At 50.2% G+C, this 12,910-nt stretch overlaps 2 protein-coding genes and 1 long non-coding RNA gene across 3 annotated transcripts; 2 read left to right on the plus strand and 1 right to left on the minus strand.

Moving 5' to 3' along the window:
- The first annotated feature begins 269 nt into the window (after positions 1-269).
- On the plus strand, positions 270-1,498 carry LOC107281537 (uncharacterized). The gene is made up of 2 exons (XR_001547379.3): positions 270-1,026; positions 1,361-1,498. It is a non-coding gene; the product is annotated as an uncharacterized lncRNA (long non-coding RNA).
- Positions 1,499-2,346: 848 nt separating this feature from the next.
- On the plus strand, positions 2,347-5,617 carry LOC4343303 (uncharacterized). Its single transcript, XM_015789603.3, has 3 exons — positions 2,347-2,535; positions 2,932-3,069; positions 5,408-5,617. The coding sequence occupies exons 1-3, from the start codon at positions 2,445-2,447 to the stop codon at positions 5,422-5,424; spliced, it is 246 nt and encodes an 81-aa protein (XP_015645089.1). The 5' UTR covers positions 2,347-2,444; the 3' UTR covers positions 5,425-5,617.
- A 359-nt stretch (positions 5,618-5,976) lies between these two features.
- Positions 5,977-10,318, minus strand: LOC4343304 (LRR receptor-like serine/threonine-protein kinase GSO1). The gene is made up of 2 exons (XM_015792372.3): positions 6,700-10,318; positions 5,977-6,610 (listed from the first exon to the last, which is right to left on the minus strand). Exons 1-2 carry the CDS (start codon positions 10,169-10,171, stop codon positions 6,255-6,257), a joined length of 3,828 nt encoding a protein of 1,275 aa, XP_015647858.1. The 5' UTR covers positions 10,172-10,318; the 3' UTR covers positions 5,977-6,254.
- Positions 10,319-12,910: the final 2,592 nt, after the last annotated feature.

Here is a 12,910-nt window from a genome sequence, read left to right on the forward strand (position 1 = left end):
GCAGGAAATTCTGGTCAGGCCATATCTCTCCTGATGGGCCTGGTACAGGTAAAAGTAAAGGGGCTATTGCTTATTTGACCCCGTTTTAGATCCTAACTACCAATTTGACCCTACTTTTCAGAGTTTGCTTATTTGACCCTCCTTTTCAAAAACGAAGCTCCCGTTTGACCCTGTTTCCGCTAGTCCGTTAAGTTTTGATTTAAAATAAAAAAAGAAATGCAACTATTATTCATAATACCCATAATACCCTTAGGAAACCCTATCCATCCACCCTCAACCCTATCCACATTTCTCTCTCTACACACTTTCTCTCTCTCCTTGCGGCGGTGCTGGTGCTCTAATGGGGCGGCGGCTGCGCTGATGGGGCGGCGGAGACGGCGAGCCGGCGCCGGCCTTGGTCACGACGACGACGAGGAGTGGCGGCGGCGAGTTCTTCTCCTCTCCTCCACGGATCCACCACAGGAGAGGCAGTGAATGGCGAGACGGCGAGCTGGCACCGGCCCTGCTGACGACGACGACGACAAGGAGTGGCAGCGGCGAGTCCGAGCGGTGGAGCTCGAGCTGCGGTCAGCGGATCCGGCGGCGACGCCGCCGCCTCCTCTCTCCACCCGCGCGCCTGCGCCGGGGCCGCCGCCGCCGCCTCCTCCCTCCACCCGCGCGCCTGCATCGGGACCGCCGCCGCCGCCTTCTCCCTCCTTCCACCCGCCTGCGCCGGCGCCGGCGCCGCCGCCTCCACCTCCTTCATTCCGCGCCCCTAGCTGCCGCCGCTTCCTTCCTCCCTCCACGAGCCGGCGCGGCTGCTCGCCCCCTCCGTGCGCTGCCACCGTAACTCGCCCCTTCGTCAGCCGCCGCTGCCGCCTCCTCCCTCCGCCTCCTCAGAGCGCCGCCGCCGCCGCCCTAACAATGCCGCCGCCGCAAGTCGCCGCCCCATCGGCGCCTGCTCTCCCTCTCGCCGATCCGTGGAGAAGAGAAGAGAAGAAAAGAGAGAAGAGAGGAGACGAGGAGAGGAGAAGAGAGAACTGACGGGTGGGTCCTACATGTAATAGGGTCAAATGAGTAAGGGCAAAAGAGATATTCTATGCTTCAGTTAACACCGTTAGATGCCCTTAACAGAACAGGGTCATACGGGGGCTTCGTTTTTGAAAAGGAGGGTCAAATAAGCAAACTCTGAAAAGTAGGGTCAAATTGGTAGTTAGGGTTCAAAACGGGGTCAAATAAGCAATTGTCCCAAAAGTAAAACACAAGCACATGCCACTAATTTCATGAAGAGGACAAACCATTTAGAATGAACTGAAGAACAAACATCGATTTGATGCGTAGTTTCATAAGGACAATAACAGTATTCGTCATTGTCTTGCAGGAAAGAAGATAGTTTTCAGCAACTGCAGTGATGAGGAGCAGGAAGAAGAGCTTCAAGCCAAATCTGCAATATAAAAAATGTACTATATGCAGTGTACTAATTGCTAGAGTTTAAAAGTATGACTTGAAGACTGTTTTATGCGCTGGCTGAGCTATAGTTCACTGACAACCTTTGGGATTATTAGGAGACTGAAGATGCAATAGACTAGGTTTGGTTCACAATACCGCTGGGGTGTTGAATTTCGACCCAGCAAGATGTCGAAAACTGAGAAATTTTGACCAATCTCAGTTGAATTACTGTTTTAAATTTGAATTTCTCAAAAACCATTCGAAACATGATTCCGGGGCGCCTAGAAATCACGAAATTTTGCTAATTGTAAAACCTGGGAATAGCAATGAAGCCGCAACCAGACCACGGTATGCATGTGCCCTTGGACTGTTGGAGCCATGAGTGAGGTTGGCAGCAAGCTAGGATGACAGTGTTGCAGAGCCTATAAACATGAAAAAATGCTGGCCGGTATACTATGCTCAAATATCTAAAAATCTTAGCATGGAGCCATGGATCATACAAATATATGTACGATATCAACTAAATATGAAAACTCGAACACAGGAGATCTGCCCATTTGATTAAAATAAGGTAATGAAAAAAAATCAAGCACATACAAATGTTTTTACAAAGGATTAATAATATATCTAATAAAATAATCAACCACAAAATGAGGAAACAAATAAAAAAAAGGTTTCACCATTATTTTGGTCCATTTTTTCTTGTGACTTTTTTTTTCAATTTACACAAGGTGGAAAAAAAAAAGAGGAAGAAACCCATGGGCTTCAGCCATGGCAAATGCCCCATGGCCTGAGATCCGGTACCAGTCCATGGAGTATTTCGGCCCATGGGCTTTTCTTTCTCAATCTCCGCTGACTCGTGGGCCCCACACCACAGTGGCAGCAAACCACCACTCCCAAGAGCCTCTCCGAGACCTCGCCGTCCACTCCTCCCACCCATCTCGTCTTCGTCTCCCCTCTCCTTCCCCCCACGCCGCCTCGAGAAAGAGGAGAAATCGAGAGCGCGGCGGCCGAAGATGCCGGCGACGCCGACGATCATCGGCGCCCTCCTGGGCCTCGGCACCCAGATGTACTCCAACGCCCTCCGCAAGCTCCCCTACATGCGCCGTACGGTCGATACGTAACCCCCCCCCCCTCCTCCTCTCTTCCCCCCCCCTCTCTCTCTCTCTCTCGATCTGTCCTCGCGTCGCGTCCTGCCATTCTGTACGTGTTGCTGGTTGCTGATTCCGTCCGATCTGTACTTGTTTCTGCCGGAGACGCGTGTATCTTGGTCGGGTTGGGGGGCTCCGTCTCTCCGCGTGTTCTTAGGTGTTCTAGATGTGATGCGGTTCTTGACTTTTTTAGGTTTTGTGAGCTCTACAATGTTGGTTATCTTTTAGCTTTAGTACAGTTTTATGATGCTATGGATTTGCCCATTTCACTTGATTTGAGGGAGATACCATCAAAATGGCAGCCTCTTTTTATTGAAGAGGGTTCTTGATGCTACGATTTATGTATTTTTAGATCCCTGGGAGCATGTGGTGGGAATGGGCCTGGGTGCGGTGTTCGTCAACCAGCTGGTGAAGTGGGATGAGAAGCTCAAGGAGGATCTCGACAAGATGCTTGAGCGTGCAAAGCAAGCCAACGAGCGGCGTTACTTTGGTTCGTGCCTAATTCCTCTAACATTTTTTTTGAATTCAGATTACTCTTTCTTCGATTCTGCTTTCTGTTATTACTATTGCCCACATGCGACCTATCGTTTTAGCATTGCCACTTAAAGAATAAGTGATAGTAATAACAAGTTGTATTCTCCAAATTACTACTGTAATTTTGACTTTGCAATCTCTGGTACTCCGTAATGGTTATGCTACTCTGTTGAAAGAATCAGTAGTGCCTCCTAATCAAAGCAGTAGTTAGAATAATTACTAGTATATACAATAATATTTTTAGACTCCATGGAACTTAAATATGGCACATCAATAATCTGTTTTCCATTCAGATTGTTAAGTGTTAAGTTTAGCATGGTTCATTCAATCAACCTTGGGAACAGTTGGGATAGCATTTTGAGTGGCATACACAAGTGATGTATAATAATGCATATTCCATGATAGATAGCAACGGAGGTATGGAAGAACTGGAACCTCCTCCTGGCCAAGCAGAAATACCCGGATTTATTGATAACCAGCAGATAGTCTCCATCTCCGCAGACAGTTATAATTCTTGGGTAACCATTTATCACGTACTTGAGAACAAACAACGAAGATTGCATTTTAAAGGAATCGTGTTTAAAACTAACAACATAAAGTAGCTAAATAGATTAGATCTATAAGGAACATACAAGATACTCCCTCCATCTACTTTTGATAGTCATATTTCATCTTGGCACATAGACCAAGGATAAGTAATTCTACTTATCATCCATTTAAACATGCTACTAGTCATTCCTTGTAAACAAGCGATTCATTAATATCTACATTTCTCAATGCCCATATAGCCAATCTTGTGTGGAGGAATGGAGGGTCACGCATTAAATCCGAGAAAGTCATTAAGAGGATAGGTTGTTGGATTGAAATATGCCTATCAAAAATAAATTTTTCAGATTTGGAAATATGACTATCAAAAGTAGATGGAGGGAGTAACAGTTTATTCTATGTTTCTGCAAAATGTTCCTCGCTAGTATGAATGACAAACACAATACTGCAAAAGAAAAGAGGGCACTGTTGGTACGTCCATAGCAAAAACATCAAACCTTGGAGTAAATACACCGTTTTTAAACCATTCCCATGTAGGAAATTATCTGGACATGTTCACTCTAGTGGTTCACTGGCATCGACTTAGGTACAAAAGCATAGAACACCTGGGGTCAAATTTGGATTTCAGCTGAAGAGTTCTATAGTTTGTACTTTGTAGTCTCCACTCTCCATTACACTAATAAAAAAAGTAAAGCTAGGACGATGTACCATTCTCATACTACTCCCCTGTTCAGGAAATTCTCTAGAGACCTTCATATAGTGGCTTAAGTGCAACAGCATGGCAGCTATGGTCAAGTTAAATTGTGGCAGAGGACATCAGGACAATATTACCTGAGAGCAGTCTCAAGCGCACAATGTGCCAAAAGATCAAAGAACTAGTATTCATTGCGTTTGGGAAATTCAGTACAGTCCGTCTCTATGACACATTCATACTAAAGCTGAAGGTCACATAAGGTTGGGTAAATAATGAGGAATTGGTGTGATAGCCAAGTTCAATTTTATCACTAATTTTTGTTTGGAATATCACACATAAACAGCTAATAAGCAAGGCAGCAGTAAAATGATTTTTTTTCCCCATCAATATATGGAGGTTACATGTAAACAAAAGGATATCTTGAAAAGTTCATTACCATATAATGTAAAATATAAATTCATTTCAGTATCAATAAACCATATCAATACTCAAAAGTTGTGAGTAAATAGATTTTGCGACTGAAAATTTTCAATTGACCATTTTAGTGAGAATGCAAATAGAAGAAAGAAAGTGGCAAAAACTGTAGGAGCATGATTAGTGTATGGCATGATATGCCAATCTTTAGTTGTAGCATGAATGAACTACACACTTTTAGATGTAGACATGTAGTATATTTCCATTTGTTTGGCTATCTTGTTTGCTTGATAATTGTTGTAGTAGAAATGAAATGGAGCTAGAAACAAAGCTTAGGCTAGAACAAGATATCTGGTTTTTAAGACTTGGGCTGGCTGATCAGTATGAACACAACCTGTGTAAATGGCAGTAGTGATTCGTGTTGCTTTTGGTGTCTAACAGCTTCAGGCAACATATTTGTGTACCTTTGCTAGCTCAGTCGTCCAAATATTACTGAAGCCAGTAGAGCTCTTGTTTGTAGATGGGTTCTATGCTATTTCTGTTGAACCATGTGCTCATTTTTATGAATAGTTATAAATACAATACCTTTTCTCTGTTTAATATTTATTGGCTTATCAATCTCTTATTTCTGTTTCTGCAGATGATGATGATGATTAGCTATTTTCATATTGGTTTGTCAGCCACCAGACTCTTTTTTTTCAGTTTGTATGGTCTGTACACATGGTTTGGACCATCCATCTGTAGTCGCCGTATCAACACCCGGCTCGCAATTTCAACTGCGGTGCTGTAATAAACTGTTGTTTTCACAAAGGATGTGATATTTTGCTTGTATGAGAAACCAATTATCGAACTCGGCTCTGATGGTATACCTTCCCTGATGCAAAGTCATTGTTTAGTACCAACGGTAGCGCTTTTACAAAGTTAGAATTTCTGCTTACCCATATGTTGTGAGGTTCTAGTGATGTGATATGTCACCTTGCTCGTTCATTCCTTTTCTTCACTGCTCCTCCATCCTTATGTCCACTGCTCTTTTTCTGTTTGTTGTTATGATTATCCTTATACTTGTGTTTGCCATGCCTTAATGTTGTGAGTTGAAGTAACTTCTTTTACCCTATCATGAGACTTTAGCTGATGTCTCTTTCATGTTGCGATTTCTGTTTCAACTATTTTTCAGAGCATCACTTGAAACAGGACTGGGCAATGCTGAGATGAAACAATGTTCAGAATTCATCAGATGCTTCTGAAATCAATCTCCATACACAGTTTACACTTGGAACAGTTAAAAACAATCCAATTGAAGAGGATTCTTTGCTTGATTTGATTTTCTCAACCACACACCCCCCCTAAAAATGCACAATTTTTTGTTACCTCTTTCACCCAACAAAGATGATCTAATTAGCCACCAGAAACAAGAATCAGAGAAAGAAAAAAGAAAAGAAAATGCTCAGGAGGACAAGTTTCCAGCGTTTGGAAATCGTCCTCGTAGCCTAGCGCTTGTGCTCGCCGGCTCGATAGTAATCGAGCGAGACGTGGAGCAGCAGGTCGGACACCTGCCTCGCCGTGGGCCTCTCCCCCGGCGCCGTCCTCGTGCACCGGAGCGCCACCTCCAGCACCTCCGTCATCGACGACTCCTCCCGCGGCGCCAGCGGCTTCAGCGCCGGGTCGAACACCTGCTCCCGCCCCGGCGACGGCGCCTCCACCCTCGACTGCACCCACCGCACCATGTCCACGTCGCCGCCGAACGCCTTGTCCGTCGGCGTCAGCCCGGTCACCAGCTCCATCATCACGATCCCCATGCTGTACACGTCGCTCTTCTCCGTCGTCTTCAAGCTGTATCCGCACTCTGCGCGCAAGATCCAAGATGCCCATCAATGGCGTCCGCGACATGGACATGGTGGCGAGCAATTGACACAACGGAAGTTTGGTTTTTACCTGGGGCCATGTAGCCGTAGGAGCCGGCGAAGCAGGAGGCGGAGTCGGTGAAGTCCTTGCGGTTGTCGGCGACGGACTTGGCGAGGCCGAAGTCGCCGAGGTGCGCCTCCATGTCGCCGTCGAGGAGGACGTTGCTGGACTTAATGTCGCGGTGGACGACGCGGGGGACGCAGTCGTGGTGGAGGTACTCGACGCCCTGCGCCAGCCCGGCGGCGACCTTCAGCCGCGCGTCCCAGCTCAGCACGCGCTTCTTGCGCTCGCCGTCGCCGCCGCCGCCGCCACCGGCGGCGATGCCGTGTAGCCAGTCGTACAGGCTGCCGTTCTCCATGTACTCGTAGACGAGCATGCTGCCGCCGCCGCCGCCGCCGCCGCCGACGTCGTGGCTGGCGACGAAGCCGAGGAGCTTGACGAGGTGGCGGTGGCGGACGCGGCCGAGGATCTTGACCTCCCTCGCGAAGCTCTTGTCGTGGAGGAGCATGTCGCTGTCCATGTGCGCGATCCGCTTCACGGCCACCGTCTCGCCGGTGGGGAGCTCGGCCCGGTACACCGTCCCGGACCCGCCGGAGCCGATGGCGAACTGGTCGCTCAGGTTCGCCGTCGCCTCCATGATCGCCTCCCACCGGAACTCCCGCCGCGCCGACCCCTTCACCACCAGCTGCCGCCCGTTCGTGTTGTTGCCGCCACCGCCGAGGCTCGACGAGAACGCCGTGCAGTTCACCTCCCCGGACCGCCGCCGCCGCACCGCGATCAGCACGAGCACGATCACCAGCAGCACCACCGACAGCGTCACCGCCGCCGACACCAGCGCGATCGTCGCCGACCGCAGCGCCGACCGGCCGCCGCCGCCGACGCCGCAGCTCACCAGCGGGTGGCCGCAGAGCCGCGCGTTGCCGGCGAACGCGCCACGCGGCCACCGCGAGAACTCGCTCCCCAGCCTCCCCTGCAGCTGGTTGCTGGACAAATCCAGCTGCACCAAGCTGCTCATCCCGGCGAGCTGCGGCGGCACAGCTCCGGCGAGCGCGTTGTGGGAGAGATTCAAGCTCTCCAGCTTGGAGAGCGACCCGAGCGACGCCGGGATGCTGCCGCTGAGATCGTTGCTGCTCAAATCCAGCAAGCTCTGCAGCTCTTGCAGCTGGCCAATGTCGGGAGGGATCGGGCCGGACAAGAGATTCCGCGACAGGTTCAGCTCGTACAGGTTGATCAGCTTCGCGAGGGTAGCCGGAATCTCGCCGGAGAGCTGGTTGCCGGCCAGGTTGAGCACGTTGAGCGAGACCAAGCTGCCGATCTCCGATGGCACTGTTCCATTGATCTGGTTGCCGTCGAGCGAGAGCTTGATGAGCTTGGAGCAGTTGCTGAGCTGGACGGGCACCGGCCCGGTGAGCTCGTTGCCGGAGAGCGCCAGCTCGCCGAGCTCCGGCAGCGCGCCGACCCACGCCGGCACGGGGCCGGACAGCCGGTTGCCGCTGAGGGCGATGTGGCTGAGCCGCGCGCACCGCGCGAGCGCGTCCGGGATGCCGCCGGTGAGCGCGTTCCCCGACGCGTCGAGCATCGTCAGCGCGGCGGCGTTGCCGAGCGCCGCCGGGATCGGGCCGGACAGCGCGTTGCTCCCGAAGCGGACGCGCTGGAGCGACCGCGACCGGCCGAGCTGCGCCGGGATGCCGCCGGAGAAGGAGTTGTTGGTGGCGTCGAACGACAGGAGCCTCGCCGAGCCGCAGAGCGGCAGGAGGCCGCCGGCGAGCCGGTTGTGCGCGATGTTGACGCGGGTGATGTTCCGGCACTCGAACATGCCGTCGGGGACGTCGCCGGCGAGCGAGTTGTTGTACAGCATGAGCTGCTCCAGCGACCGGAGCCTCCCGAACGTCGCCGGGATCTCGCCGGAGAGCGCGTTGTCGGCTAGGTCGAGGACGGCGAGGTTCACGCAGTCGCCGAGCTCCGGCGGGATCCGGCCGGACAGCTCGTTCTGCCGGAGATGGAGGAACGCCAGCTCGGAGAGCTTCCCGATGGACGCCGGCAAGCTGCCGTTGAACCGGTTCCCGAAGAAATCAACCATCTGCAAGCTCGAGCACTCCCCGATCGTCTCCGGTATCTCGCCGGAGAAGTCGTTCTCGTACAGGAAGAGCACCTCGAGGTTCACGAGGCGGCCGACGGCGTCCGGCAGCCGGCCGGTGAGCCCATTGTGATACAATGCGAGGACCTTGAGCTCGGTGAGGTTGAAGAGCTCCGGCGGGAGCTCGCCGGAGAGGGTGTTGTTGTTGAGCAGCAGGTCCGTCAGGTTGCCGAGCTCGCCGAGCGCCGCCGGGATCACGCCGGTGAGGCTGTTGTTCGCCAGGTCGAGCTGCGTCAGCGCCCGGCACCGCGAGAGCCCCCCCGGTATCTCGCCGGAGAAGTTGTTCGTCGAGAGCATTAGGTGCTCGAGGCTCGTGGACTCTGCTCCACCGCCGCCGCCGCCGCACAGGTCGCCAGGGATGCGGCCGGTAAGGTGGTTGCCGGAGAGCGCGAGGAAGCTGAGCTCCGGCAGCTGGCCGACCTCGGCGGGGAGTTCGCCGGTGAGCAGGTTGCCGGACAGGTCGATGGTGCGCGCGCGGGAGAGCGCGGCGAGCTCGCGCGGGACTCGCCCGGAGAGGCGGTTGTTCATGAGGTTGAGGTACGCGAGCTCGCCGAGCTTCCCGAGCTCCGGCGGCACGGCGCCCTCCAGCGTGTTGTTCGCCAGGTTCAGCTTCTGGAGCGCGGCGAGCCTCCCGAGCTCCGGCGGGATCACGCCGGTGAGCTGGTTGTCGGCGAGCGAGAGCACCTCGAGCCCGGCGATGCCGCCGAGCTCCGGCGGTATCGGCCCGGACAGGGAGTTCTCCTGCAGGTTCAGCGCCGTGAGCGCCGCGAGCCTCCCGAGGCTCCTCGGGATGGCGCCGGTGAGGTTGCACGACGCGGCGGCGAGCACGGTGAGGTTGGCGAGCACGCCGAGCGCGGCGGGGATGGGGCCCGACAGCGCCGGGTTGTCGCCGACGCGGAGCACCCGGAGCGCGGCGAGCGCGCCCAGCGACGGCGGGAGCTCGCCGGCGAGGCGGTTGGAGTAGAGCAGCAGCGCCGTGAGCCTCCCGAGCGCCCCGAGCGCCGCCGGCACCGGGCCGGCGAGCCTGTTCGAAGACAGGTCGACCACCTCCAGCCGGTCCAGCCGCGCCAGCGCCGCGCCGGGGACCTCCCCGGCCAGCCCGGCGCCGGACAGGTTCAGCCCGGTCACCCTCGCCCCCGCCGCGTCGCACTCCACCCCCGCCCAAGAACAGAACGCCGACGAGTTTCCGCCACCGCCGCCCCATCCCGCCAGAACGCCGCCGGGATCCTCCACGAACGCATTCTTCACATCCATCAGCGCATCACCATCCCCCGCCGCCGCCGCCGCCGAGCAAGAACCAAGAACCACCACCACCACCATTACTACCACCACCCACGCCGGGAAGAATCGCCGCCGCGCCATCATCGCCGGCGCCACCACTCCGGCGCGTCTTAGCTAGCTACGTGGAGTGCATGGGCGCATCGGTTCCCGCGCAGTACGTGGGGGAGTGGAGGAGTTAAGGAGGCATCTGTGGTCGTGTCAGTGCATGGGCAATCAATGGCGCCGGCCGCGTCGGCCTCTAGAAGGAGTTGGTGAGCAGCTCGGGAAATGGAATGGATCAGCTCAAGAAGAAGAAGAAGCAGAGGAGAGAGAGGGGAATTGGCAGTTGAGGGGAGTGAGTAGACGAGAGGAGGAAGGACTGAGGGAGGGAGAGAGGAGTTCGTGGGAAAGAGAGTGGTTGGTGTCCCTTTTATGGGTGATAGGTTGAGAACGAAACGAATCCGCCATGGCTATCTTATGGGCATGTTTGAAGATTTTTAAGATTCTAACAAGCCTGTTGATAGCCAATTTTTTAAAAATCTAGAAAAGATTAAAATAAATACAACTTCTAACTTTTCGTTCATCTTTTGTATTTGGTAGCTACATCTTCACAGTTTTTTAGAACGAAACGAATCTGCTATGGCTATCTTATGGGCATGTTTGGAGATATTTTGAGATTTTAAGAAGCATCTGGTTGATAACCACTTAGCCAGTTTTTAAAAATATAGAAAAAAATGAAAAAAAATAAATCAAACTTCTGATTTTCCGTTCATCTTTTGTATTTGTTAGCTATATCTTCACATAATCTAAATAAAAAAATGAACTGTTTGGGGAGCTTTGGATTTTGGGAGAAACTTATTAACCATGGATTTGAAGTTTGTATTTTAAATTTTAGTGGTTTAAAGTTTTATATTTTATTTAAAATAGGAAAAAAATGATTCATCCAAATGTTATCAATGCAATCGTATATTCAGATTTATAGATTTGTGAAGCTAGGCATACATAGCTTTAAGAAATATTGAATCCAAAGCTGTACCAAACAGAGGCTTAACTTTGTTGGTATAAACTGGCTGGAATGATTTGGACGCTAGATGGGGGCCATGGTGGTTTTGTACTGATCACCCTACTTAGCAGCAAAAAGGATGTGGGGGCTCATCATCTGGCCGCCTGATGCAGCTACATATGTGATTGTCAAGATGCTGTACTCTCTATGCCCCACGATGTAGTAAGTTCACTGTAGTGAATTCGACAAGATGTGATCTTTGTCCAGGTTCGTTACTTTGGGTAGATTTAATTTAAATTCAAGATGAGCATCCGGAAGGTTGTGATGAGGGAATAGTGTACTCTGTCCCACAATGTAAGAGTGGACTTAAAATGATTTTCACATGGATTTCGCAGCTTTTGTATATCTCTGGAGGGTATTTGCTACATTTCAACTGCCCTTTTTTTGTTTTCTTCAATCACCTGAAATTACACCATTATTAAGTCTTAAGATTACGTTGTTATGTGCGGAAATTTAGTTTATTTTACTGCCTTTTGTTAATTTATGTAGTTTTACTTATTTTTTTAATGTAAGTTGTATACTTTATATTTCAACTTTCAGTTGTGCATTAAATTTATTCTTATTCAACTTTCCATATAAGAAAAAATGGATTGCGTTTAAATAGAGTAAGGGTGCGACGGAAGTAGGGTGTGTTCATGCTAAAATTGAAAGTTTGGTTGAAATTGTAACGATGTGACGGAAAAGTTAAAAGTTTGTGTGTGTGGGAAAGTTTTGCTGTGATGGAAAAGTTATAAGTTTGAAGAAAAAGTTTGGAACTAAACTCGACAGTAGTTTTTTTAGGGAAAAAGTAGTTGTGTTTTTATTTAAGGGATGAGTGGAGTGTTTGAAATTTTTAAAGATTAATTCATCAACCTTAAAGCTAGACAATCTCTTTCTCAAGATAGATGCAACTTTCATTTTATCTCACCAATAAGTTAAAGGTGATACTAAAAGGGGGAGTCATTGAAAGTACAGCAGGGTGGAATATCGACAAGCCGGATGGAAGAAAAATGGTTATGACAATGAGAAGAATTGAAGAAAGATGTAATAGTAATGTATGCACATACGCATGGTGAAACAGCTGTTTAAAAATATTTTCGCGAACGCGAAACAACCGTTTAAAATAAGTTTGATATATGTGAGGAAAATGACTCAACGTGATCGAGGATAGATCTTGTCTTACACAATCTATATGCCTGATGAAGCAACTTTTATATATATATATATATATATATATATATATATATATATGCATGCGTGCACTTAGGGAATCTTCAGTAGTTGTCTCTAGAGCTGTGGTAAGCAAATCCCCTAATGTCGATATCATTGTTATCATTACCTAAATAAGTTTATATTACTAGCCAAATATCCACGCGTTACAACGAATTATTAAAACTTGAAAGAAAAAATAGTCCTTGTTGAAAAAATATTGATTGAAGCAGGATTTTTCACCTTAAAAATAGAAAAAGAAAAATGCCATCCTTAGAAAAGTTAAAGAACTACAGCGTATAGAGTAAAAGAAAGTACTTGTTTCATGGCCTACATGGCAGTGATTATATATGATGGTGGTGAGCCACCAATACTAGTGTCTTTTAATTGTAGTACAGATTTATATTACAAGTCCAAACAAGTTTCCATTGCTCACTCGTGTAGGGGTAGCAATTTCCCCATTAGCGCCGGGACCCGCCGCTATGGGTAGGGGCGGATCCAACATGGGTGCTAGGGGGACTTGAGTCCCCCCACCCCGCTGGATCACCATTGATAGAATGAGAGATGAAAGGGGAAGAAGAGGGAGAAAATAA

Source organism: Oryza sativa, chromosome 7 (assembly GCF_034140825.1).
Source record: "Oryza sativa Japonica Group chromosome 7, ASM3414082v1".
In the NCBI taxonomy this organism is placed as follows: Eukaryota; Viridiplantae; Streptophyta; class Magnoliopsida; order Poales; family Poaceae; genus Oryza; species Oryza sativa.